General features: G+C 43.5%; 1 protein-coding gene across 3 annotated transcripts in view; it reads left to right on the top strand.

Moving 5' to 3' along the window:
- The window catches only part of kif21b (kinesin family member 21B), a 53738-nt gene that overhangs the window by 19876 nt on the left and 9072 nt on the right, over positions 1–24790 (top strand). For 2 of the 3 annotated variants that reach the window (XM_086117700.1, XM_086117698.1), the window contains exons 2-32: positions 1834–2056; positions 3298–3480; positions 4219–4368; positions 4742–4879; positions 5455–5637; positions 5767–5882; positions 6163–6358; positions 7987–8176; positions 8364–8427; positions 9191–9424; positions 10017–10140; positions 10218–10344; positions 10731–10919; positions 11003–11202; positions 11281–11388; positions 11954–12270; positions 12354–12537; positions 12626–12829; positions 12919–13020; positions 13625–13790; positions 14049–14109; positions 14233–14281; positions 14761–15011; positions 15781–15849; positions 15954–16064; positions 18946–18984; positions 22494–22630; positions 22733–22913; positions 23448–23612; positions 24390–24507; positions 24614–24784. In XM_086117700.1, coding sequence (XP_085973826.1) covers positions 1834–2056; positions 3298–3480; positions 4219–4368; positions 4742–4879; positions 5455–5637; positions 5767–5882; positions 6163–6358; positions 7987–8176; positions 8364–8427; positions 9191–9424; positions 10017–10140; positions 10218–10344; positions 10731–10919; positions 11003–11202; positions 11281–11388; positions 11954–12270; positions 12354–12537; positions 12626–12829; positions 12919–13020; positions 13625–13790; positions 14049–14109; positions 14233–14281; positions 14761–15011; positions 15781–15849; positions 15954–16064; positions 18946–18984; positions 22494–22630; positions 22733–22913; positions 23448–23612; positions 24390–24507; positions 24614–24784 — 4750 coding nt within the window. The remainder of the gene's footprint in view (positions 1–1833; positions 2057–3297; positions 3481–4218; positions 4369–4741; positions 4880–5454; positions 5638–5766; positions 5883–6162; positions 6359–7986; positions 8177–8363; positions 8428–9190; positions 9425–10016; positions 10141–10217; positions 10345–10730; positions 10920–11002; positions 11203–11280; positions 11389–11953; positions 12271–12353; positions 12538–12625; positions 12830–12918; positions 13021–13624; positions 13791–14048; positions 14110–14232; positions 14282–14760; positions 15012–15780; positions 15850–15953; positions 16065–18945; positions 18985–22493; positions 22631–22732; positions 22914–23447; positions 23613–24389; positions 24508–24613; positions 24785–24790) is intronic. The other variant, XM_086117699.1, reaches the window with a different exon arrangement.

The following is a 24790-nucleotide window of genomic DNA, read 5'->3' as shown; positions in this document are numbered from 1 at the left end:
AGAGTTCAACATCAGTCCCTCCCGCGTGACATTGCTTAATTGTTGTTTTAGTTGTATATCTAAACAATACCAAATAACCGGAATTGGTGAATAAAAATGAATCGGTCGAAAATGGTTTTGGAATACATTTTAGTGCAAAAAACAAACAAAAAAAAGAACAAAAAAGTAATAGTGAAATGATTATTCGATTAGCCTCACTGTTATCATTCAAATATACATGCTAACCGAATGTGACCAAAAACCAGCCTGCCATATCCTGTCGACAAGACGCTTCAAAGTCCCTCATTTGAGATGTGTAGTTCCATTTCTATTAACCTTGGTGTCAAAGTTATCTGAAGGTTGTGCTGTGCGCTGGATTTATACAGAATTTGATCCTCGGTTACCCTCATTCATGTCTGAAGAATTGAGAGATTAGGAGGGCCTGTTAGTAGTGCGTGTGACTTATTTTTGCGACAGCCACGTGCTATTAGTGCATCACGTTTTGATGCTATTTGGGTCCACTTATTTGTTCCTGCGTGTGTCCTTCTGATGCGGCAACTCTCGCCGTGGCATCGGATGAATGCAGTCTTACTTTTATTACCGTACCACCGATGTGTGTGCCTTTTGTTGCAACACCCCATTGACGGTCTTCGGTTTGGTCTCAGTCAGAGAGCGAGTTGATTTGCATCCCCTTAAGATCGATCCTGGGTTTAGCATGTGGAGAGGTGGGCACGGTGCTCCAATCCCGTTGGCTCATCATGTTCTCTTCCTCCTAATGTGATTACCTCTCCACATAAAACGACCAATACGACCACATGACTGTGCGACGGATCTCGTGTTTAAAGTACACTGCAATGTCTGAGAGTGTTTTCCCTGGCAGCAAGTGAACATACACACACATAAATTAAACTCGCGCCGCTCAATTCCGATACGCATTAGTTCAAGTGGTCGCTTTTAGGCAAATAACAGCACTGCTGTCACCGTTATTGCAGCTGTCTTGGTCATTCTGCTCACAGAGGAAAAAAAAAAATCCACAATTATCTAATTACATCCACATTTTAATACGCATTTTAATGAATTTGACCTCGTTCTGCCAGCGAATTGCCACTGTTTCACGCTCATCAAGTCAAAGATGATTCCACACCTGGGATAACAGACAAGAGCAAAGAATTACCGGTACTGTGAATTATACTACCCGTCAGAAGTGGAAATTTTTAGGTCAGTGATTTACAGATGGTGGATTAAGAACTTTCGAGGATGTATGATTTTCTCTCAAAGAAGACAGGCTGGGTCTATATCCACTCAGCAGTTGCAACAGGTACTTCTGCAGAGTCTGATGACAACGTTGCTCCTCTCTTCACTCTGCATCAATCCAATGGGCGCTTTCATTTCGCATGGTATGATTCGGGTTTTGTTTACGTGTGCGTACGCAAGCTGTCAGGAATTCGCTCCTTGAGCCCTATGACCCGATCCTAACCCTGAAAGGTGTTTCTGTAAAAGGCGAAATAACATCACACATGGATATTAAAACAATCAACGCAGACAATGAACAAAAAACAAAAGGAACGAGGCAAATTCACTGCGTGTTTGTAGAACTCGTTTGTCTGGACGATGTTTGTTCTTCCACGATTTTGTGATTCTTGCTCGCTTTGAAGAATGTTTCTAGCCACGTCAGCCATTTTAGATCATGTTTAAATGAATTACTTTTGTGCACGCCATAGCTCATGTCGAGTCCGCGAGTAATATTTGATCGCCATGCTTCATCAAAACAGCACAGCCAGTATGTTTAAATCACATCCACTCCAGGCAAATAATATTTCAGTCACTCAGTACCTGTGTTCTGTCATCTCTTAGGATACGTCCTCAGATGGCCAAAGAGAAGATTGAAGGTTGCCACGTGTGTACATTGGTCACACCCGGAGAGCCGCAGGTCCTCCTGGGCAAAGACAAGGCCTTCACCTATGACTTTGTTTTCGACATCAACTCAGAACAGCAGAGCATCTACCAAGCATGCGTGCACAAGCTCATCGAGGGCTGCTTTGAGGGCTATAATGCCACCGTGTTTGCTTACGGCCAGGTATGTTGCAGAGGTCTCGGCCTTAACAAACGTCTGGTATGATCCCGTAACAAGTGTAATGTCATCATTCCCTATCACATTAGTTGGGAACAAAACAGCAAAGTATGTGTGAAAACACAGTTGTCTCACAATTCCTTCGCTGTAGTCCCACCTGTACTGTCAGTTTTTGATCGGATCACCCAGGATGAGTGTTAATCCAAAAAGGGTTTATGCTTGGGATTTATTTTGGGTTTTTAATTTTCTGTTTGTACAGGTTCTGTTTGCTTGTACATCCATGATTGCTAAACATACTGAAGGCATTTTGCTGTCTTTGCACTTCAACAGGCTTACAAAAGCTTTGCAGTGAAATTTCAGGCCCAGTAAAAAGTTTGGAAAATGGGCAGAACATTTACTTGCATTTTCCAGTAAGATCCGAGCTGAAGAAACACTTCGCTCTGAGATCCAGTGCAGTTTTTACCTACTGCAAAATCACAGTTGTTTGTAATAGACCAAGATATTTTTTTATGCCTCTCCCTCTGGACCAAAATGCAAGGGCGTTTTTCTTGACCCATGTAAATCAGGGTACTTCCAGACTCATTTTTCCATTCGTAATGGTTCTAAATTAAAACGATAAATATTAAAATCTGTTGTGTAAATGTAAATATTACATATTGTGCAAACAAAACATATCATGGGCTAAAATGACACAATAAAATAGCAGTGTTAGGATTCATTGAGTCCATTTTAATTTATTTAACATACGTTACATTATAAACGTAACTTCTTTCTCAGTACATTAACATTACATTTGTAATTGATTATAGTACTCTAAACCAGTGGTTCACAAACTGTTGACATAAAAACACGTCTAAAAAAATATACAGCTCCTTCAGTATACCAAAAGGACCAACCATTAAAATACAGTAGAAAGTAAAACTCATTCACTCCCAAAGACGTTTTTAAACGTCTTTTCAGACTTGGTCCAGAATTGGCTGGTACTGAATGAGTTAATATTGTTGTTAGTTATTGTTCTCATTATGTGATAAGTGAGTGCCCTGAACTCTATTTCGGCAGTGATTCTTTCACACAACACTAGAGGGTGCCCACGTACCAGTAGTAGAATAGTGTGAAGAAACAACATCTTCGTTCGTTGAGGTCACAGTATGTGTGATGACCTGTCAATGTAAGTTATTTTGTAATGGCAGACTGTCGGTTCCACTATGTTTGAACGATAAATACCAATTTCACTGTGCTTGATTCAGACTGGCTCCGGGAAGACGTACACCATGGGGACCGGTTTCGATGTGAGTTTGGCCCTGCTGGAGCAGGGCATTATCCCACGAGCTGTTCACCAGCTCTTTGAAGGGATCCAGAGCAGGAAGGAGCAAGCTAAAGAAGCCGGCACCCAACCCCCCGAATTTAAAGTCAGCGCGCAGTTTCTTGAGGTACGTGATGCAGAGGGAATTGGATGTACATGTGTGTGTGCGTGTGTGAACTGGGATGGCCTTATTAACTCTAACCAGATGGGGCGAAAAGGGGAAAGAATAGAATCAGACCCCCTTCCACAAACAGGAAGTGACAGGCTGATGACAAATTGAGCAGGAGTGTCTCCTGTGCTTCGTCCCGATGAATGTTGGCCATTACGACTGACATTCGTCTCCATCACTGTGGGGTGCAAGATGGATAAGAGCAAGGGATGAGTGGGGAGAGAGGGATGCAAGTCTGCAAGCCATGAGATAAAAAGGCAGCTCTTCTGGATGTTTTTGCCTCCTCCGAATGTCAGTGGAAGTATGGGTGGGTGATTTGATTATGCTTAAAACTAATTGTATTACCCCACTCAATAATATGGGTTGGTTGTTGGTCTCTGGTGGTGGGGGCTTCCAATAGCTTCACAGGTCAAAAGGTTATCGCTGTTCACATTAAACGTGTATGTGTGTGTGTGTGTGTGTGTGTGTGTGTGTGAGGTGGGGAAAGCTGAGCTTTCATCTTACTTGTGTGACCTGTGTCCTCATTAGCCTCAGTCATCACTCATCTGATCCAATCGGCAAAAAGGCTGTTTGCATGTGTTTAGGTTTCTTTTGATAAGGATAATCAGGAAACCGAATGAGATATGTCAACTTTTTTTAAAATTATAATTCCGATTATATAATTATATTTTTATTTCAATACTGTATTCAATTTAGCTTTACAATGAAGAGATCCTGGACTTGTTTGATGGTGCGAGAGATCCAGAGTGTCGGAGCCGGAAGTCCAACATCAAAATCCACGAGGATGCGAGTGGCAGCATCTACACCACCGGGGTCACTTCCAGACTTGTCCAGTCAGAGGAGGAGGTCGGTGCATTTTCTTTTTCACATCATTTGCACATGTCTGCCCTTGTGTCAAATAATTCTGCCTTTGGAATAATAAAAGGCCAAGTTGTTTATGCTGTCATTGTGCATTGTATTCCCAACTGTGAAGACACTTGAGAGACAAGTGAGGCAGATGGATGCTCCTCTGGGGGAAGAACATGTCAAGAATTTGTTTGTATTTTATGCTATGTTTGTGTACATTTCTAAACAGATGAAATTTCCCTGCATGTGGCCAGAAATTCCACTTGTGTGGAAGCAACACAGAGTGACAGTGAGGACAAATTGCACTGGGTTGCCTTGTCTTCATTTCGAATTAAAAGAAGAATCCATGTGATATTTTGCGTCATGTGTGCAGCTGCTGCAGTGTCTGAAACTGGGCGCGCTGTCCCGCACCACTGCCAGCACGCAGATGAACGCTCAAAGCTCCCGCTCACACGCCATCTTCACCATCCACCTCTGTCAGATGAGAGTCTGCCAACAACCGTTACAATTGGTGAGCCCCGCGGCAGGCTGAAGGGATCGGGGTAATGATGAATAGAGACAAAAGACACAACGCGACGGAGGAGATTCGCCGGGAGTCTTATCGGAATTTCATCATAATCTGCTTTTACGTACAAATCTCTCAGTAGGCAGAGGAAGGAGGATTAGGATTAATGAGAGGATAGAAAAGGCAGGTAAGGGTAGGGAAGTATAAATATGGTAAAATTAAGAAAAAAAATCGGATTCTTCTATTTTGGTACTAGAAAATGAAATGAACCCTTTCAGGGACAGCGGTTACTATAGTGGACAGTTTATCATGTTAGCAGGTTACAAGGTGCAGAAAGGGTTAACTGTACTTCAATAACACTGCACATAAAAAAGGTTGTACAGTATTTATCAACTCGCTGCTATTTCAAAACCCGTCTGTTTATAGCATAATCCCAAATTTAATGTTGGAAAGTACAATCGTAAGAGCACGGATGTATAACTATCTGAGGAATGAAGGTGTTTGTGCTCTCATATTATCTCTTCTTTTCCTCCTTTCTAACACTTGCGCTTTATTCGTTTCCTGTCCAACCTGCTTGCTAGCCAAATGGAGACGGGGAGACTGAGGAATTAAATGGTGTGGAACCCCGTGCCATTGAGCAGCCAGAGTATGAAGCACTGATGGCTAAGTTCCACTTTGTGGACCTGGCCGGTTCTGAGAGGCTCAAACGCACCGGAGCCACTGGAGAGCGAGCCCGTGAGGGAATCTCCATTAACTGTGGACTGGTAAGGCAGAAACAGACTTTGTGTGTGTGTGTGTTGTGCGTGCGTGTCTCTGCTTTCACTGTATGGAAACATTGTTTGGTTCATGTGATGATAGCTTATTATAGCGTGCGTTTCTTGTGTGTGTTGTAGTTGGCCCTGGGAAATGTCATCAGTGCTTTAGGAGACCAGACCAAGAAAGGGGGCCACGTTCCCTACAGAGACTCCAAACTCACTCGCCTGTTACAGGACTCACTCGGAGGCAACAGGTACCTGACGTACACCACGATGTTAGCTTCACGCTAAAGCTAGACGTTCCCCCTCAAGGGCAAGTGTAAACGTGCAATAGACTGCATACTAGTTGAGAATCATTGGTTGCAGCCGTGCAGTGTACTCCTTTTTGCTTTCCTTGCGTCAAAACAAGACAAGACATCAATGAATCCCGCTCAATTGACAGAATGAACCCACATGTGGTACTCTGATGTATACGAGAGCCGTTGCCTTACAAAGATCCCCATTGAATGAAAAATATGACATTTTTCCCTCCAGTCGCACGGTGATGATCGCCTGTGTGAGTCCCTCTGACCGTGACTTCATGGAGACACTGAACACGCTCAAGTATGCCAACCGAGCCCGCAACATCAAGAACAAGGTGGTGGTGAACCAAGACAAGACCAGCCAGCAAATCAGCGCCCTGCGTGCCGAGATCGCCCGCCTCCAGATGGAGCTGATGGAGTACAAGGCGGTGCGTGGCGGAGGGGACTAATAGTGGTGGGGGGGGGGGGGGGGGGGACAACAGGAAACGGTCGCACAGAAACATTTTGATGAGAACGGTTGAGGCTGAGATGAGGAAAGCGTTCGATATAAGAAAGGAGCTATTGCACACAGTCCTCCGTCTAACTGACGCAATTGTGCGGAAAGGGCCGACAGAAGAGCAGGCATGCCGGATACAATCTAGCAGAAGTATAAAGAATTTGTGTAAGATATGTTTGAGAATGAAGCTTACTGAGTAGAATTAACAGAAAGTGAAAATGTCTTGAAACCCAAATATTTTATAGTGGTGCAAAGTAGATAAACGTAGATGAGGTCACTCAGCTAAAATAAAATTCCCTGAAACGTACGACCACATCTATGAAGTGTTTCAATGATTGCCTGATAAAAGGCTCGAATGGGAGTTTCCATGATTATTTATTGAAAATGACAGAACTTGATTTCCCAGTTCTCCTTTTAACTCTGCATGATGACCTTCATTCAAAACAATGTGCCCACCCTAGTAAAAGGAGACGGATGCGATTACTATGTGAATTCGCATACATTTTGAACAGCCCAAAAAATCCTGCTGGCTACTGTATATTCGACAAACCAATTAAAAACAAAGCTAGAGCCGTGAACGCATGAAGCAGTCTCCACTTTTTTGACCTCTTGCTTGTTCCACCTACAATGTGATCAAGTGAGCTGTCGCCCTGACTCGAGGGGAGCGAATCCAACTTGGGCTGGATGTGGTTTCAGCGATGATACGTGACTGCAAGTCACACAGGCTTCTGCCACCGGACGTAATGAAGTTTGCGTGCTGCGAACGGATTACACAGCGACTCTCTGTTCATCGGTTATGCAATAGAGTTTTCCAGTGTTTCTCATTCAGGGTCTGACAATGACAACTTGAAGAGCCCAACACAGTCGAACCAGTCTTGTCCACCGTAGATAAGTCTCACACTATCGTATTGTTTCAAAACACGTTGACGCCTCAACTGGCACTCATTGGGGTACCGGACCCCGCCGAGGCCGAACACTTCTAATTTGGATCAGCGCCAAATGATGCTGTCACTTGTAGATTGAAGAGTCTTAGTTGGTACTGGTTGTGGTCCGAGGGTGCTTGCTCCACTTTGTGTTTAATAGCACTGTTCCAAAACTTTAAAACATTCTTCCATTTTATATTCTTGCCACCAATAACGTCACATAGCTTATTGTAGTGCATTTTGGTTCCCTCTGAATTCATACAGCGTGAAACAAACTCAAACCGGGCCGGTTCTGATGATCTCTTACAACACAGGTGTCAAAGTCAAGGCCCGGGGGCCAGATCTGGCCCCCCACATCATTTTATGTGGCCCGCGGGAGCAAATCATGTGTGTCAATTATCATGATTCTTGCTGAAATCTGTACCGAAATGTCAAATTGTCATGGGTAATAAATAAGGTTGAGATTTTGCACTGGTCCTCCGAGGGAAGCCGTAACTCCGAAGAGGCCCGCGACTAAAAATCAGTTTGACACCCTTGTCTTACAACAATGTGCCGCGGAATCCCCCGGGTTTTACAAATCCCCACCCCCAAATCCTCTGTGTGTCCTGTCACTCACGTGGACTCTCTCGGCATGCAGGGGAAGCGCGTGGCATGTGAGGACGGTTCGGAGGGTTACAGCGACCTGTACCAGGAGAACGCCCTGCTCCAAAGAGAGAATGACACGCTGCGCCTCCGGGTGAAAGCCATGCAGGAGACCATTGACCACCTGAACACCCGAGTCACAAATCTGTTGGCCAACGAGGTCAGCGTGCTGCTCTCCAAGTCAAGTACGTGCGCTCCTCTTGCATTTTAACGTCACTTGGGAGTCGTTTTGGTCTTGCAAATGACACTCATCAATGCAATTACTTTTCCCTCCTCCTTTCCGATCATGAAAAGTAGTAACATTGTCGTAATTCGCACGCATTTTTTAGTATTTTGATTGCATCTGACTTGTGCTTCTTACTTGACCTCTAGGTGAGAGCAGCCAGGAGATTGGGGCTCTTATTCAGAACTACATCAGGGAAGTTGAAGAACTCAGGTAAGCATCTTGCATTCCAATACGAAAACTTTCAGGAAAGCACAGCGAGTTGCATTAGGTGAAAAGTATCAAACTTGATGCCAGATAATAATAAATTGTACAATTGGCCAGTGTTCCCTCTTACAGTTGAGGGGCTTTTGAGCAGGGCACTCGACTTCCCGGCCTCTCTGCTTCTCTGTCACTGCCAAAGCGTATGTTTGATATCATTGTTTTCAGAAGTAAACAAATTATGCCACCACAAAAATAGCTAGTCGCAATATGATGAAGAAAAAAAGTTATTCTGTCAGAGCATAGTCGTAATTTGACCATCATAATTTTTTTTTTAACCCGCGTTACAGGAATAATTTTGAGGAGGTTATTAAGTTGCGCTTTAGTTGCTTACTTTGAGTTTGACGAACAATGCCATCAATATTGAGTGACAGCAACACCCTGATCGGTATCAACTTTGAATGTGATTGTACGAATTATATGTCTGTTCCTGAGGGGGGAAAAATCAGACACAAATGGGAATTGCTTCTTTTTAGGTTTGCTAAATAATATGAACAAAACCTTTTTTTCTTTCTTTGTTTTTTTGAAACAAATATGTACTGATACGCTTAATAATCAATTTCTGTGCAAATTCTTTCCCCTACACAAAGTAATGAATTTTAAATTGTAATAGTATTGCTTGCCTCTTTTTTTCCCCTTTTCTGTGCAGTCCGAACACCCCTTAATTTTCTCGAATCCAAACGTCACAAAAACCTCAGCTGTCTTTCTGACTTAGATCCAAGCTGCTGGAGAGCGAGGCCATGAACGAATCATTGCGTCGTCAAGCTGCTCGGCTCCCCTCTCGCGCAGCACCCTTCACTTCTTCCTGCCTGAGCCCCGCCCCCGGACACCCACCCGGCTCCTCCCCGGCGGCCATGTCCATGGAGGCCGAGATGACGGACGTGTTGCGCAGAGCCAAGCTGGACATCGAGAGGCTGAAGAAGAAGGAGAGAAGGCAGAGGAGGATGAGGTGAGGAGATCATCGCCTCATATTCATCCCTTTTTACATCACTCCCGCCGAGCTCTACCCTTCCTGTTGCTGATCTACTTGAGCTTAAGAGGTGCATTATCAGGTCATTTAAACAGTCAGTCCCTGAATGGGATTGGGATGCAGCCAGGAGTAAAACTGGCTCTGGCTCCGAATGCTCTATTCAGATGGCCACTGGGTCACGAGAGAGGAGAGTGCACAGTCCAAAATGCTAATTGGGATTTAATGGGATGTAGATGGAAGTCGATGGGGAATTTTAAGATGGGGCGTTTGATCAGATGCATGCTTGTAAAACTCAGAGCAAAGGGGAGGGTAAAAATGGTAATAACATCCACAGAGCTAAAAGCAAAAGTGATGGGACTTAAAAAAAATAGACCTTGCTAATGAGTCTGCATATTATGTTCAGCACATCACTTGGAATCTTTTTCAAAGCACTAATGGTAGAGCGGTACATTTTGCTCAAAAATGATCAATACCGTTTAAGTTTACAGTCGTATAAACCACAGGGACCGCCGTGCTCATTTAATTCATTATTTTTCAATGAGTGACCATTTTGTTTTTGACCTCCCTCCAGTCCAGAGTTGGAGAAAGGTTTGAAAAAACGCGTGAAGTTGCACAACCACGAGAACGGCGACAACGTGCAAAACGGACAAAACGGACTGAACGGAGAGGTTGATTCGGATGACAATCACGCCGAGGTAACTGGAGGAGTAGTGCCTTGACTCATAGCTGAGACGAAAAGAAGAGTGGCTAATATCTTGATCTTTGTGGGCAGGACATCATGTCTACGTTGCAGGAAGAAAGTGGTTGCGAGGAGGAGGAGGAGGAGGGAAGGGAGGAAGATGACGAGTTTGACAGTGATGAGAGCCTGGTGGACTCAGACTCCGATTCTGATGAGAAAGGTGCGCCTCTTTGACCTTGTACACTAAGAAGTCCCCACAAAGACATATTGTGTCTCGATGCATTTGGACTCTTTAATTCACACTTTTCCATTGTATGTTATGGCACTGCTGTCTTACGTTATGTCTTTTAAATTGATTTATTTTTTGGTTCAACTTACAGTGTCACTGTTCCCAGTATTTTGTGAATCATGTAAATAATTGCGGTCATCAAAATATAAGATCATGGCTAATTTAGCAATCCGTTTTTCACTTGAATCAGTCGGAATGAGTTCACTCTAATTTCACCTTTATTCTCAATCATCCACTCAAAATATCAAATTGATTATCCACGGTTGTCAATAATTGGTTCCACTTTGCCCTTTTGGCGTTTGGCCTCCAACTGTCAGCCAACTTCCAGGCCGACCTTGCCGATCTGACCTGCGAGATCGAGATCAAGCAGAAGTTGATAGACGAGCTGGAGAACAGCCAGCGGAGGTTGCTGATGCTGAAGCTCCAGTATGAGGAGAAGCTCATTCTGCTGCAGAACAAGATCCGAGACACCCAGCTGGAAAGGGACCGTGTGCTTCAGAACCTCAGTGAGTCCACTCGCGAAGACCCCAGACCCCCACCACACACACTTAAAGCAGTGATGTAAGGACGTTACGACATGGTTCCACAGTGTCCATGGAGAACTACACGGAGGAGAAGGCTAACCGCATCAAGCAGGATTACGAGAAACGTCTGAAGGAGATGAACCGGGACCTTTTGAAGCTCCAAGCTGCACAGAAGGAACACGGGCGTCTTCTTAAAAACCAGAGCAAGTACGAACGGGAGCTGAAGAAACTCCAAGCGGAGGTCAATGAGATGAAGAAAGCGAAGGTGAGAGAACAAGTGTGGGACCACAGATTTGAGGTACGAAGCATGATCTCACCTTTCTCACCTGTCGGTCTGCTCTAGGTGGCAGTGATGAAGCAGATGAAGGAGGAGCAGCAGAGGAGGAGGCTGGTGGAGGCCAAGAGGAACCGTGAGATTGCCCAGCTCAAGAAGGAGCAGAGAAGACAAGAGGTCAGACAACCATTATCGAGGGACCGTACAGTTTACAGGCCTTTAGTTTGAAGGGCTGGGTGATATGGACACATTTCGTATCTTGCTAATCATGCCAGATTTCGCATAATGATATCAAGAGGGGTTGAGTGAAATCTCAACTTTTTGGGGGGGATTGGAAAAAGCAAAATATCACTCCAATAGGATGTCAAAAGTGCCATTTTTTAAAAGATATGAATTGACTGCCATTCATCAACATTGATAAAGTCAGCAATTATTAAATAATAAATTATACTGCAACTCTGCTTTAACAATAATTAATTGACGTACCGATTGCGTACATTTTTACCATAGGTTTTGCTATTTTATCCACAGGTACATATAAAATTATAAACGTGGTTAAGTGTTGTTTTAAAACACTATATGTGCATTGTATGTACTGCATTACTATGGCGTGCGGCTGTGTTTTGCTCACTTAAAACCTCCATATGGATAATTTGGGATCATCCGTAGTTAGTTTTGCAAATATGATTCTGTGTAGCCATACTTTCGAATCAAGATCTTCCTCCCTTTTCCTTCTTGTCAGTTTCAAATCCGGGCGTTGGAGTCCCAGAAGCGACAACAGGAGCTGGTCCTGCGCAGGAAAACGCAAGAGGTGACCGCCCTACGCAGGCTGGCCAAGCCCATGTCAGACCGTGTAGCTGGACGCGTGGCCCGTTGGAACCAGACCGCCCCAATTAGTGACTCTGGCGTAGAGTTGTCTGCCAGCACAACGGCAAGCAGCTCTGAACCTGAGAGCGGGAAGACTGTGAGTGGATTAGTACGGCAGTGGAACAACAAAAACAACGGGTATGGATACCTGGGAGAGAGTGAGGGGAGCATGGATGGAACGCGGGTCGTCGGGTAAGATGGCCTCAATGATGTCCGTGATGTGCAAACCGTCGATGTGGCGTCTTAGTCTTTCGCACCCATCTGACCTCCTACAGCAACAGGAAGAAGCTGCAGCGTAAGCCGGCCGTTGTCGGCACCACGGCGACAGCGGGCCGAGCCGCAACCTTCTCCAAGTCGGCCCGTCAGAAGTGGCAAACTCTCGAGCGTCGTATTATGGACATCGTCATGCAGAGAATGACCATTGCCAACGTAGAAGCTGACATGGATCGACTCATCAAGGTTGGGGAGGCATTGAGCTACTGAAAATCATTCCAGATATTAAACACTTCTTATCCACCCAACCACCACCCCACTCACCCTGAGTTAGAAACGAGAGGAGCTGACGGCCCAACAGGAGGCGCTCTCACACAAAAGAGTGGTACTAATGGCGGATGGGGAGGGTCCAGAAGCGGAGGACCGACTCCTGCTGGAGATTAGTGAGGATATCGAGGTTCTGAACGCTAACATCGATTACATCAACGACAGTCTGTCCGACTGCCAGGCCACAATCGTGCAGATAGAGGAGACCAAGGTATGGAGTCATACACACACACACACGGTTGTTTGTAAATAAATAATAAAAAAATAAAAACTTAAGAACTCCACTAATTTCTGTTCCAGGATGAGTTGGACTCAGTGGATACCTCCGTGGTAATCAGCTCGTGTTCTCTGGCTGAAGCACGCCACCTGCTGGACCATTTTCTTAAGGCCTCCATTGACAAGGTCTGTCAATATCAACACGAAGGAATAAATGAGTCGAGAAGTGGTAGAATTGAAAGAGCGTGTTTTGTGTTTTAGCAAGGATTTGCATTTACTTGAACTCTGGAAAAAAAAAATTCTGGTCCAGTAATGAACTTTGTATTTGATTTTTTTTTCTAGGAATATTCAGGGCGGCCCAATTTTCAATCTGAAATTGGGGTTATTATACACATGATAAAAAAAACAACAACAACAGGAAAGGGGGATGTTTTATTTTTTTGGGTCAAGTTGTATTCTAACTTTAAATGAACCTGCAACTTGCCATAAAAATATGATCCTCAAGCTGTTTCCATTCCCTCAAGCATCTTTTTGTGGAACAACTTGTCCCCAATGCTTTGACCAAGTTTGCTTAGAGGGGAAAAAAAAGTTTGCATTGCGCAGTATGTACATCAGGTTATACAGCGATGAATGAAATGTTCTTGTCTCTTATTCAACAAAAGGTATTTTCGCTAATGCCATTATTTTATGCAAATGACAGCATTGTGATGATGCACTCTTTTCTGTTACCAAAGGATGAAGCTGACACTCATCAACGCACTCGTGCGTGTGTGTGTTTTTATGCGTGTAGAGTTTACAGGTGGCCCAGAAGGAGGCTCAGATCAGACTACTGGAGGGTCAGCTGAGACAGACCGATGTGATTGGTTCATCCCAAAATCACATGATCCTCGATGCTCTGCGGGAAAAGGCCGAATGCATCCCCGAACTGCAGGCTCTCCTCCACAACGTACAGCAGGGTGAGAAGTACACCATTTATGTAAAAGTGCGTCTTGGGAAAAGAAATGTTTAGTATTTTTTTTTTTTTGAAAGATGATTCTTGTTCGTGCGTATGCATGTTCTGTAGAGGTTCAAAAGTTGTTTGCCGAGTACGCACACGTGTGAACATATTGCTGAATCACAAATGTGTGCGTCAAATGTGCATACACAGTACACAATTTAAGCATGAATTTGTGCAGATGCTCTCTTATGACTTTTTTCCCCCTCTACACTTTCAGAGAATGGATACGCCAGCACAGATGAGGAGCCTTCCGAGTTCAGTCAAGCATCAGACAACAGGTGAAACCTCACTCAGCCCTCAGCCCCCTCCCCACCCCGGCAACCCCCGTCTCATCTTCATGCTATTTTAGTCACTTGAATTGTCAATGTATATTTACCCAAGCTCCCCGTTCCTTCCTCCAGCGTCTCTCTAATGAAAGAATCCAACAGCCAAGATGACTTCAAAATAAAGGTACAGCATCTTATTTACTGTGACTTTCATTTACATTGTGCGCCAATCACTTTGTGGTCCAGCCTTAGTTACCGACAATTTAATCACTCGATTAAATGTGAATATTTCGTGATGACGTGTGCCAGTCTTCATGTTTGTGAGCGTTCATGTGCTTTTATAAGCCACAAGGTGGCAGTCTAAGCAAACAATTACAAGTTGGCATGTCTCTTTGAAGTTTGGTGTGAAATAATTTATCATTTGACACAGTTCTGATTTACTCTCCCGGTAGCAGTCTCCTCCATCCTTTGCTTTGGTTTTTTTTTTTCCGGTTTTGTTCGACCACACAGTTATTGCTGTATTATGTTCCTGCTTATCGTCTTGCTGCTAGGCTTCACCTTAAATGCATTTTGTGGTTCTGTTCGATTCTGTTTTGATGTTGATTTTACTTGGCCCTGATTGCCTTCTCCGCTTCTTCTCTTGGCTCACACTTCCCACGCAAGGTGGGACCTCGTCTGTCAGCTCAGATGAAGGCGGTGTCGGCCGAGTATCTGGGTCCCGCCCTGGAGCATTCTTCAGGCTGCAAGCAGCAGCAAATCACCAAGTCTCTGGCCTCGCTCACCGACATCCAGGAGGACGGTCTGAGCACGGTCAAGGCGAGCCTGGGCCTTGGTCTCAGCCTCTCTCTGCGTGACCACTACCACAGGGAGCGGGCGTCACGCACCATTAGCTTGCCTGTTAGAGGGCACACCTTGTAAGTTGAAAACATTTCACAGTAGAACAAAACTAATCATTACCCCATTAGCAGTGTGCTAATCATGTTTACTCAGTGGATGTGAGTATGAACACATATACTTGTGCGGGAAGGCTAACCCCGAAGAGGAACTGATCAAGAGCCCAGGTTTACAGTATATTCAAATCAAAAGAATGACATCACCTGGAAAAAAAAAAGCCACAGCCCCCACCTTCACGCGACCGAATATGTGGATGATCAACAAGATATTCCCTCACACAGACCTTGACCTTTTGGATGAAAGAGTAGGCAAATATCGTCAAATCAAGGTGTCCCGTGCTGATACGCGCCGACGCAAATCGACTGACGACTGCAATTGAAGCTGCTTGGGCAAAAGTATAGTCTCTATAAAGTCGTGAGCTCGTTTTGTATTTACCCCCATTATTAAGTATTGTGGTTTGATTTATTTACATATTTTGAGTGTACTCTACAAGTGTCCTGAGTGTCTTGAAAGGCGCTTATAAATGAAATGTATTATTATTATTATTATTACAATATTGATGCTTGATGTAAGTTCTAAAAAGAAAAGTGTTAGTCATAGCCCTAAAAAGGGAAGATGAGGCTCGCAGGATGTGTGTCTTTGCACTTTTAAAACGAGTCAGCTAGTTGTTTTCATCTCAGTAAAACTGCTAGTTAGTTGTGTTACAACCATATTGCTTCTACTTAGCATGTGCTATTAGCATGCGTTTCATCTCGTGAGGACCGTCTTAGTTTGCTTTTTTTGTGTCAGTCCCAGACAGTCGCGAGGCTATGACACCTCCCCCATCACCAGAAGGAAATCTTACGATCGTTCATACAGGTACATGCACACCTGTTCTAAAGTCGGATCAGTCATGATGTCATTGCGCTACTTCTCACATTTACTGTACTTATATGTATTATTTTTCTCCCGCCATTTCTCAGGCCTACTGATGGCTACACACCCCCTTCCTCCCCTCCCCTGAGGACCAGGAATGACCGCAACGTGTTCTCGAGGCTCACCAGCAACCAAAGTCAAGGTTCTGCTCTGGACAAGTGAGTACAATAAAATCCTTTTTTTTTTTCTTTACATAATCTTATACTCTTACTCACAGCCAGAGTTATTTTTTACGTCTTCTCTTTGGTATATTGGCCGTGTGGGGTGTCTGAAGTTCAGGTCTTTGGAGAAGAAAGGGCCTTCGTCCGTGGTTTTGTGTAGCTTAAGTGTGTGCAATTTCCAGCGAGTTTATCTGCACATCAATCTCATCGTGGAACCAAGAGCACTTCAAGGGGGCATTAATGCCAATCTCGAGGGCGCAAGTGCTACCAGCAGTTGTGTTTCATATGACCAGGAGGCACTGACGATGTGCTCCACAACTGCAGGATAATTGGTGCTCAGAGAAACATATAAAAGCGGAATTTAATTACGGTCTCTCTTGCAAGCCATTTTTTTTCCCTATTTAGCGGGGAATACATACAAAACAAATCTGCAGAAAGTCACCTCTGTGTTGGCTTACTTTGGCATCGGAATTGTGGAAATGTAGGTTTTGTGCGCTATGATATTCAATTGCTTGTTAGGGATGGGCAATTTTTGGCTGCTGATTGATTTGATAGGAAATGTTGCTCCTCGTGTGGAATTCATTGTTGATGAACTGTGATTGATTGCCTGAAAAAGTAGAGGTCAACAAGCCTTGCATGACTTGCCTGCATCAGGCAGGCATTGTGAAGTCAGCATTCCGTAAGTTGCCAAGTTCCCTCGAACATGCACATTTTCTATTTTTATAACATCATCACATCCCAATGAAGATGCGCCTCATAAAAATATATGAGACGTGAAAATATATTATTTAAGTGGGTGAAGTGAGTTATGGGGTAGGGTTAGTTTGTATACAGTACGGTCGGCAGAATTGCATAAAATGTACATTTACCGAGAAGAGTTTGTTTTTATGTTGGATTGTTTTGTGTTCATTCACACGGAATGCTGAGAAAGTGTCTCACGACCTCTGCGTTTTTATTCCCCGTCAATGCACAAGGTGTGAGGGAAAACCTCCAGTCGCAAAGTGGAGACCGGCAATATCGAGTGGCAACACAAATGATTGGGTGGGGGGGGGTGTCAGGTCAGGAGGGGGCTCGACGGACAAATATCAGCTGTTATTTTAGGCAGGTTTTGCACGTTCTTGGCATTTGTTTTGCAATCTTCATTGAATAGTTGTATTTTGCCTCGTCGTGTGCAGTTATTTTCTGCGGATGTTTACGTATGAATGCTTGAGATCCTGGTTTTCACAGTATGAATTGACAGAGGCGTAGGTGAATGCTTTGCTTTTCATAATCTTTCAATGCAGCTGTTGTCATTCGCATCCATTTTGAATGAACTCAACCAAACAATGTGGGCGGTTGTTTCTCTGCATAGCTTTTTTTTTTTTTTTTTTAAATGAGCTCCTCACCGGAGACTTTGTCGTGAGTCTCTTATCTTTTTTTACATTACCGCTGCACCTGTATTGATGGAAGAAATGGATTGGAAAGACGTTTTTTGTTGCACAAAATAACGATTGATTGCCTCCATTCTTAAATTGATCTTCACATGTGTTACCATCTCCCTGTATACAGGGTACCTGTAATCATGACCTTTGCAACTGTGACTTTCTCGAGTTCACATAAGAAAACAACATCCCTGTTTATTATCTGTTAGCCCTCCAATTTTTTGCCGATACAGTAGCACACACACACACAATTGAATAGAAGATTTCTAGGCAGTGTTCTATCCGATTTCATTAAGCGGGTTTGATTGAAAGAGTAAATCTTTACTTAATCTACACTTCACAATTCCTTTCCATAAAAGCGATGAAAAATAGATGGGTCAGAAATGGAACGTCACTCTGGTAACAGCCATCGGCAGTAATATTATCTGAGCTAGTTTTACATTATCATATCTAGAAATATTAAGAGCCATGTTGTTATCTTATTTCATGTTTTGTGGCTGACAAACAAAGGCCATTAAAAGTTTATCATGTAAAAACGGTTTACTGCTCCTCTATTAAACACACAAACTTAAATAATTCTCGCTGAGATGATATGGAGATAAGGGAGCGGTAAGGATGAATTCCCTCAACACTCTTCTTCCCTGCAGGCGTTATGATTGATGATTATTATCGCTTCTGCCTAATTATAACCACAAAGCGAGGAGGGCACTGACATTGTGGACCTTGTATACAAAGAATAATGGATACAAAATGTGCTGTTTTTGCACCTCTGTGACTCTTGGGTAGTTGCAAAGGGCTCTTTGCACATGATGCTGTGACGTGAGGCTGTGACCCTCCCGCAAGGTCTGCGCATTGTTTCGTTACATTGCTCATTAATAAATTGGAGAGTTAATGTCAAAAACTGGTAAATTACTCTGCGGTGTTTGGCTGCAACCGTACAAGTGGGAGACACCGGGCCCTATTTGCGTTCCGGGCCCAAGCCCAATGGAAAACTCAGTCTAATAGAGCTCATGGGTGGAGTTTTCTTTCCTTTGGTCGTTTGCTGTAGACTTTGCGCCGGTAGAATTGCGTGTAACTGTCCGTATACGATCGCTGGAATGGAGTGTTTTCTTTCTATCTATCTATCTATCTAGCTATCTAGCTATCTATCTATCTAGCAAGCTAGCTAGCTTGATAGCTAGCTAGCTATCTTTTTATTTATCTTTCCTGTAAGTGAACAAGCAACTTAAACGGCCGGGTGGACATCTTTCATCAGTCAAGCATAGCATAGAGCTTATTCAGAGTTTACCGATCACTGGAAAAGCCGTGTGCACTGCTTTATATCTCAAACCTTTCCTGAGTCTCTCCTTCTTTGTCAACCCATTGCCAGTAACCCTTCTGTCTTTCCTTCACGTGATTAACCTTTCCTCTCCCTGACACCCCACCCTGCCCCGCTCCTTCCTCTTCTGCCCCCCCAGGTCAGATGACAGCGACTCCTCGCTCTCCGAGGTGCTCAGGTAGACCAACTGTGTCGTTTTCCTTCTCTGTCTGAGTCTTCTGCCATGTCCTTGTAAAGTCACCCTGACATCATCACGCTTCCTATGGTCGTCAGTTGCCGCCTCTTCACTGCCTGTCCTTCTTCCACCCACTAGCCTCTCCACCTGCACGTGATTGTGGTTTCTTCATGCCGTTGCGAGTACGCAGACCCTGAATGACTCTTGTCTGTCACCTAAAACTTGGTTGTGCAAATGGATGCTTCCAGAGTCAAAATGTCGCCGTCATAAAATCGTTGGTAACATTGTAAACAATAAAATAAACGAATGAATCTTAATGAGACAATACAAAATGGCTATTAGCACTTGCCTACTGACGACATGCAACAAACAATGGTGGATGAGTAGATGATACAGTGTTAGCTTCCACCCTCAAAACTTAAGCTCACTAATTAACACTTTGTTTTGCTCCAAAAAAAAGACACCCTTCTGTGCTAGCTTGCGGCCAGACTTTTTTGACCAAAGACAACAACACATGCTAATTGGTGTGCTTTAGCGATTCTGTGGTTTTATCTTTTGGACAGAGTTGGTGTAAGATAAAAGGTTTCGTTTCATTATGATATACACCTTTTTCTGTCCTCACTATCTCTACAAGTTTCTCACAAATTCACAACTTGAAGCGGCTTTCGCACAGGCGCTTCTGTCTGTTTCTCAGTGTGATACAGAGAACACACACTGATCTGCCTCCACGTTTCTCATTAGTCTGTCGGTCCCCCAAAGCTCGGCACTGCAACATCCATTAGCTGCTCTTACATACCTCATAACTCTGCACACTATGAGATCTGTCACGCTGATCGAGCGGGAACAATTGCTGCTATTTGGACCGGTGCAGTGCTGCAGACAAGCTTTATTCCTGTTTGGATCTTCAATGGAAATAAAAAGCGGGATGAATGGTGTAAAATATTTCTCTTAATATAAACAGGATAATTTAAAAAAAAGTGTTCAATGTTTCATTCTATGCAGTAGCAACGAGGTCCTTGTAGCCTTGACAACAGACAGGAATGAGGTTCGCTTAGAAAAACGCACCGACCTATTTCCCTCGGAGCTTTTAAAAGGATAATTCTCCTCCCCGGCTCTCCTAATATTTTTTTTGTTCAAGTTATGTGCCTTGCCCCTTTTTTTTAATTTATTTTCCCCAAAAGCACAGGTGGGGCATAAGTGGCTTTTCTTGTAATGTTTCTCACTTCCAGTACCGATTGTACATGCATTGGTGACGCTCACATAAGGGAAGTGTGTGTGTGTGTGTGTGGGGGGGGGGGGTTATTGTGATTCTGAGGCTCCATGGCCAACAGGGGCTCAAGAAAATAGTACTTTCAATGTGCGCCCTTGACGTGGAGGGGGCCAAATGTTTTTCTTTCTTCTTCACCGTGCCCCCATCCCATGGAGGTGGTGAACAAAGGTGCTGTGACTGGTTGTTGCATGATGTCACCTTATGTAGTGAGGGTTTTTTTTTCTTCTGCAAGCTGCTCTTGCATTTTTTTTTTTTGGGTGCAATTTTTTTTTTTGTTTCATGTGACTCTTTTCTTTTTTGGCTGGCTGATGACTAACATTTTGATTTGGTTTGTTAATGCAATAGACAGCAATGTGTGTGCATTTGTGTCTCATACCAATTGTGTTTCTCATCCCCCCTCAAAAGCTGTTCGCTCAGCTGCGTTTTTATATTAAAAAAAATATGGCACCGGCCAGCAGAATACATACCAGGAAAAGTGTGATTAGCACTCTTTCTTTCTAATAATGGACTTTTTTTTTTTAAATCTTCCAATTTCTCATTCAACACCAACATGTAAAATCACACAAATGACTCAAGTCATTCTTCACAGGGACATGCAGTCCTTGCTGACAGAGCAACGCAGATCAACAGAATTTCTCCCAATTTTATTATTCTTGTTATTATTATTCAACACATGCCAATTGTGCTGGGCAGAATTCACAGAGCTCCAGTCGCATCGCCCAATGGGGGAAAAAAATGTCTCATTCTATGCAGAAGCAATGAGCTCTGCATAGAAGGAGGAAGGAACATGAAAATCAGATACTCATGAAAAGTTCAAGATGACAACAAATGAAAAACACATATCAGAATGACAAACAACTGGCACTATTCAATGTTTTCTTCGCGCTTACTGTTGATCCCCGCCTTCATCCTCAGGCACTTCACACACGCACACAGGCCCCACTAGTGTTATTAGGAAGCCCACCGGAGACCAATTTTCTCACAATCCCTCCCTTCCCCTTCACCATCTCCCTGCACTTGCCTCACTCTGCTGACTCCTTTCCAGGATTTATTCGACTCTGGACTGTCAGCATTACATGGGGGGTAGGGTTGGGTGCACATAACGTACAAAGACATCTGTTTGTATGTTTCATGCAGTGTTAATGATGGCATGTTTGTGTGTGCGCGAAGAAGTGGGTTGACTAGCAAAGAGCTTCTTTCCATAAAACACTTGAATTTGACTTTTACAGAACAGACAATAAAGTGGGAGCGGGAGATCAGTCTCAAGTGTGTGCTTTCAAAGGCTGCATCATTCGGTGCACCTGCACAAAACAATGACCGACAATGCAAGAGCTGTAGCAACACTCCGCAAATATATCCATTCATCGATAGTCCGATCCGTTTATCCTCACAGGGGGCGCGGGGCGTGCTGGAGCCTATCCCAGCTGTCTTCGGGCAATAGAGCGAGGGGCTACCTGAATTGGTTGTCAGTCGATGTATTCTGCCTCGAAGCTGGTTGAAGACACAAACGGAAAAAAGAAAAATTGAATGCGCTCCCGCAAGTGTCCTGAATCACATAATCGACAGTAGAAACATGCACGTTAAGACCCGGCACCGCTTAGAGCAATGGTTCTCAAACATTTGACACCATGTAGCAGCTCTCCGCTTTCCAACAATAAAATACAGTAGTGTACTAAGTCCAAGGGTTCATCAAAAAGCAAGCAGAGGTTTTATTCTTGAAAGGTAAATTTGATATTTTTATAAGCCATTGTAACATTATGCGCAGTTTGAACATGAACACTACGCTTAAATATTTGAAAAAAAACCCCTACTCAAATAATGATTCAATCAAAGTGTACTGTGCAGACGTTAAATAAGACTTAATAATAAGACAACTTAATCAATGTTTTAAAATGAGTTTTGAATTAGACGCAACTCCCATTGTACTTCAGTTAAATACAACTGAGCTGAACTTAATACATTTATTAAACTTGATTGTATATTTTTGTCAGAGCAGAATTATTGATGAAGCTCTCAAATTGGATGTCAGTATTATTTTTTGTTCTGGAGTGCAGGTGTATAATTTTTATTTGCTTTATAATTTAAAATATATATTTTTATTTTGTTGTTGTTTTTTTTAACAAGCATGTTTGCCTTTGGTTGTGCTTCCATCTGTGGAAACGTAGGAGCGAGCATATACTCTCATTTTGCCTGAAGGTAGTCACACAGCGAATGATTTTTTTGTTGTTGTTGTTTTCCTTAGGGGCGTTATCAATCCTATCGGCGGTGTGAAAGGGGGTCGGACAGCCCCCCTGCAATGTATGTCTGTAGCCGAGGGCCACTCCAAGCCAGTCCTGTGCGTGGACGCCACAGATGAGCTGCTGTTCACCGGATCCAAAGGTACACACGTCACCAACGCATTGACAAAAAAAGTCAGCGATTGGTAATGAATCCATTGGAAACATTTGTCATATGCGTACTCGTCTTAATATATTCCTCCAGATCGTACTTGTAAGATGTGGAACCTAGTGACAGGTCAGGAGATCGCCACGCTCAAAGGCCATCCCAACAACGTGGTGTCGGTCAGATACTGCCCCTCCTCGGGTCTGGTCTTCTCAGTCTCGACGTCCTTTATCAAGGTGTGGGACATACGAGATTCGACTAAATGCGTCCGCACCCTCACGTAAGTGACCGCCCCTCAACCAGCCACATACAGTGGAGAGCCGATAAATATTTGCAAAGGCACAGAGTCAAATGTTAATATGAGCTGAATAAGGGGTGAAACGATGCTCAGTAAAGGGCAGTGAAAAAGAGGAAATATGAAGACCTCTGCCAAGGTTTTGCCATTGGCTGGAAATGAAAGAAAACATTGTATTTCTGTTTCGACCTCTGAATGTTATCAGGGTACTTCCACTTCGCGATTTATAGAAGATAGCATAAAACAACAAGGACACATAATTCTTTGTTTCGAGGCTGCGATGAATGTTTCCATTATGAATCTGCCATGGAAAATAATGAATATTAAAGTAGGGCGACACGGCGGATTGTTGTTGTTGTTGTTTTTTTGTTTGTTTTTTTTAATCCAGACAGCGCATTATCTTTATAAAAGCAACATTATTATTCTCATGACATTGTGCAGATAATTTTTTTTCTCTTTTTATTCCTCCTCAATTTCATTTTTGTTGTTGTCATCATTTTTGTTGTTTCCTTCCTCCAGTTCATCCGGACAAGTAGTGTCAGGCGACGCGTGCGCCGGCGCCACCACCCGCACAATAACATTTGCACACGGCGAATGTCAGATCAACCAGATTGCACTCAACCCATCAGGATGTGTTTTGTATGCCGCTACTGGAAACACCGTTCGCATCTGGGATCTCAACAGGTGCAGTGCATTCTTTTGTTTGTTTATTAGTGGACTGCTATTCATCCATGCATGTGTGAGCTCTTTGTAAAAATCGTTTTGTTTTTTGTTTGCAGACTGAAATACCAGTGTTGACTATTATCGACTTTAGATGGCTCCTTCATGCTTTTTGTATGCTTTTGTGATACTCCCACTTGATTAACAAAATGATTCTCTTTTATTGAGTACACCACCAATTCCCACAGAGAAATTGACTCAGGTTGACATGCTTTGCTGTAATATTTTCAGAATCGGACCATCCATGTTATGGTACCACATGTTCCTTTGCTGACGCATTTCGATGTGGATTGACATTTATTTTTATTTTATTTATTCTTTTGCCAATACACATGGGGACACGTTCATCATTAATTCATGTATTTCTTAGTTTATGCTTTTTTTTTCCTGTATTGATTACATGATGCCAGACATAAATCAGACATTAACTGCAAGCAAGATGTTTCAGCATAAAAGAGTTAAAAAAAAGGCTGCAGAATACTTTTTTGGGAAGGTGCCAAAATTCTCCTGTTCACATTTATTGTTCTTGAGGGATGCAGGGAAACCAGACAGAAATGCTGGTACCATTTATTGATGCGTAGGAATTCTGCCAGGATGAAAACGCATTTAACAAACACCCTGTTTGTTTCATCTCGGCCTCCGTGGCGGGCGTCTTGGTGAAATGGAAAATGTCTCTGTTCATTGAAAAGTGGTTGTTTGAAAATCAGTTTCAACTTCTCTACGTGTGTGTGCATGTTTTAGGATGCAAGCTATGGGCAAGCTGACAGGCCACATTGGCTCTGTGATGTGTTTGACGGTGGGACAGTCTCTGCTGGGCAAAGACCAAGTCATCACTGGCTCGAAAGATCATTATGTGAAGGTAGTTAACATGAAGGCACACTTTTCAGACCATATCTGATTTTTAGTAACACTGTCAGGAGAATAGTTATAGATACTGAATGGTGCGTCGTTGCTTCCATTTACAGGTATTTGATGTGGCAGAGGGGACGGCGGGTAACGTTGGCCCAGCTCATAACTTTGAGCCACCACATTACGACGGCATCGAGTGTTTGGCTGTGCAGGGAGACGTACTGTTCAGTGGATCGAGAGACAACGGGATCAAAAAATGGGATTTGGAGCAGCAGGAGCTCAGCCAGGTGTGC

This window comes from Hippocampus guttulatus, chromosome 8, assembly GCF_054856545.1.
Source record: "Hippocampus guttulatus isolate MCC_2025c chromosome 8, RoL_Hgut_1.0, whole genome shotgun sequence".
Taxonomy (NCBI): Eukaryota; Metazoa; Chordata; class Actinopteri; order Syngnathiformes; family Syngnathidae; genus Hippocampus; species Hippocampus guttulatus.
Note: the sequence above shows the minus strand (reverse complement) of the source record. Positions and strands in the feature narration are given on the sequence as shown.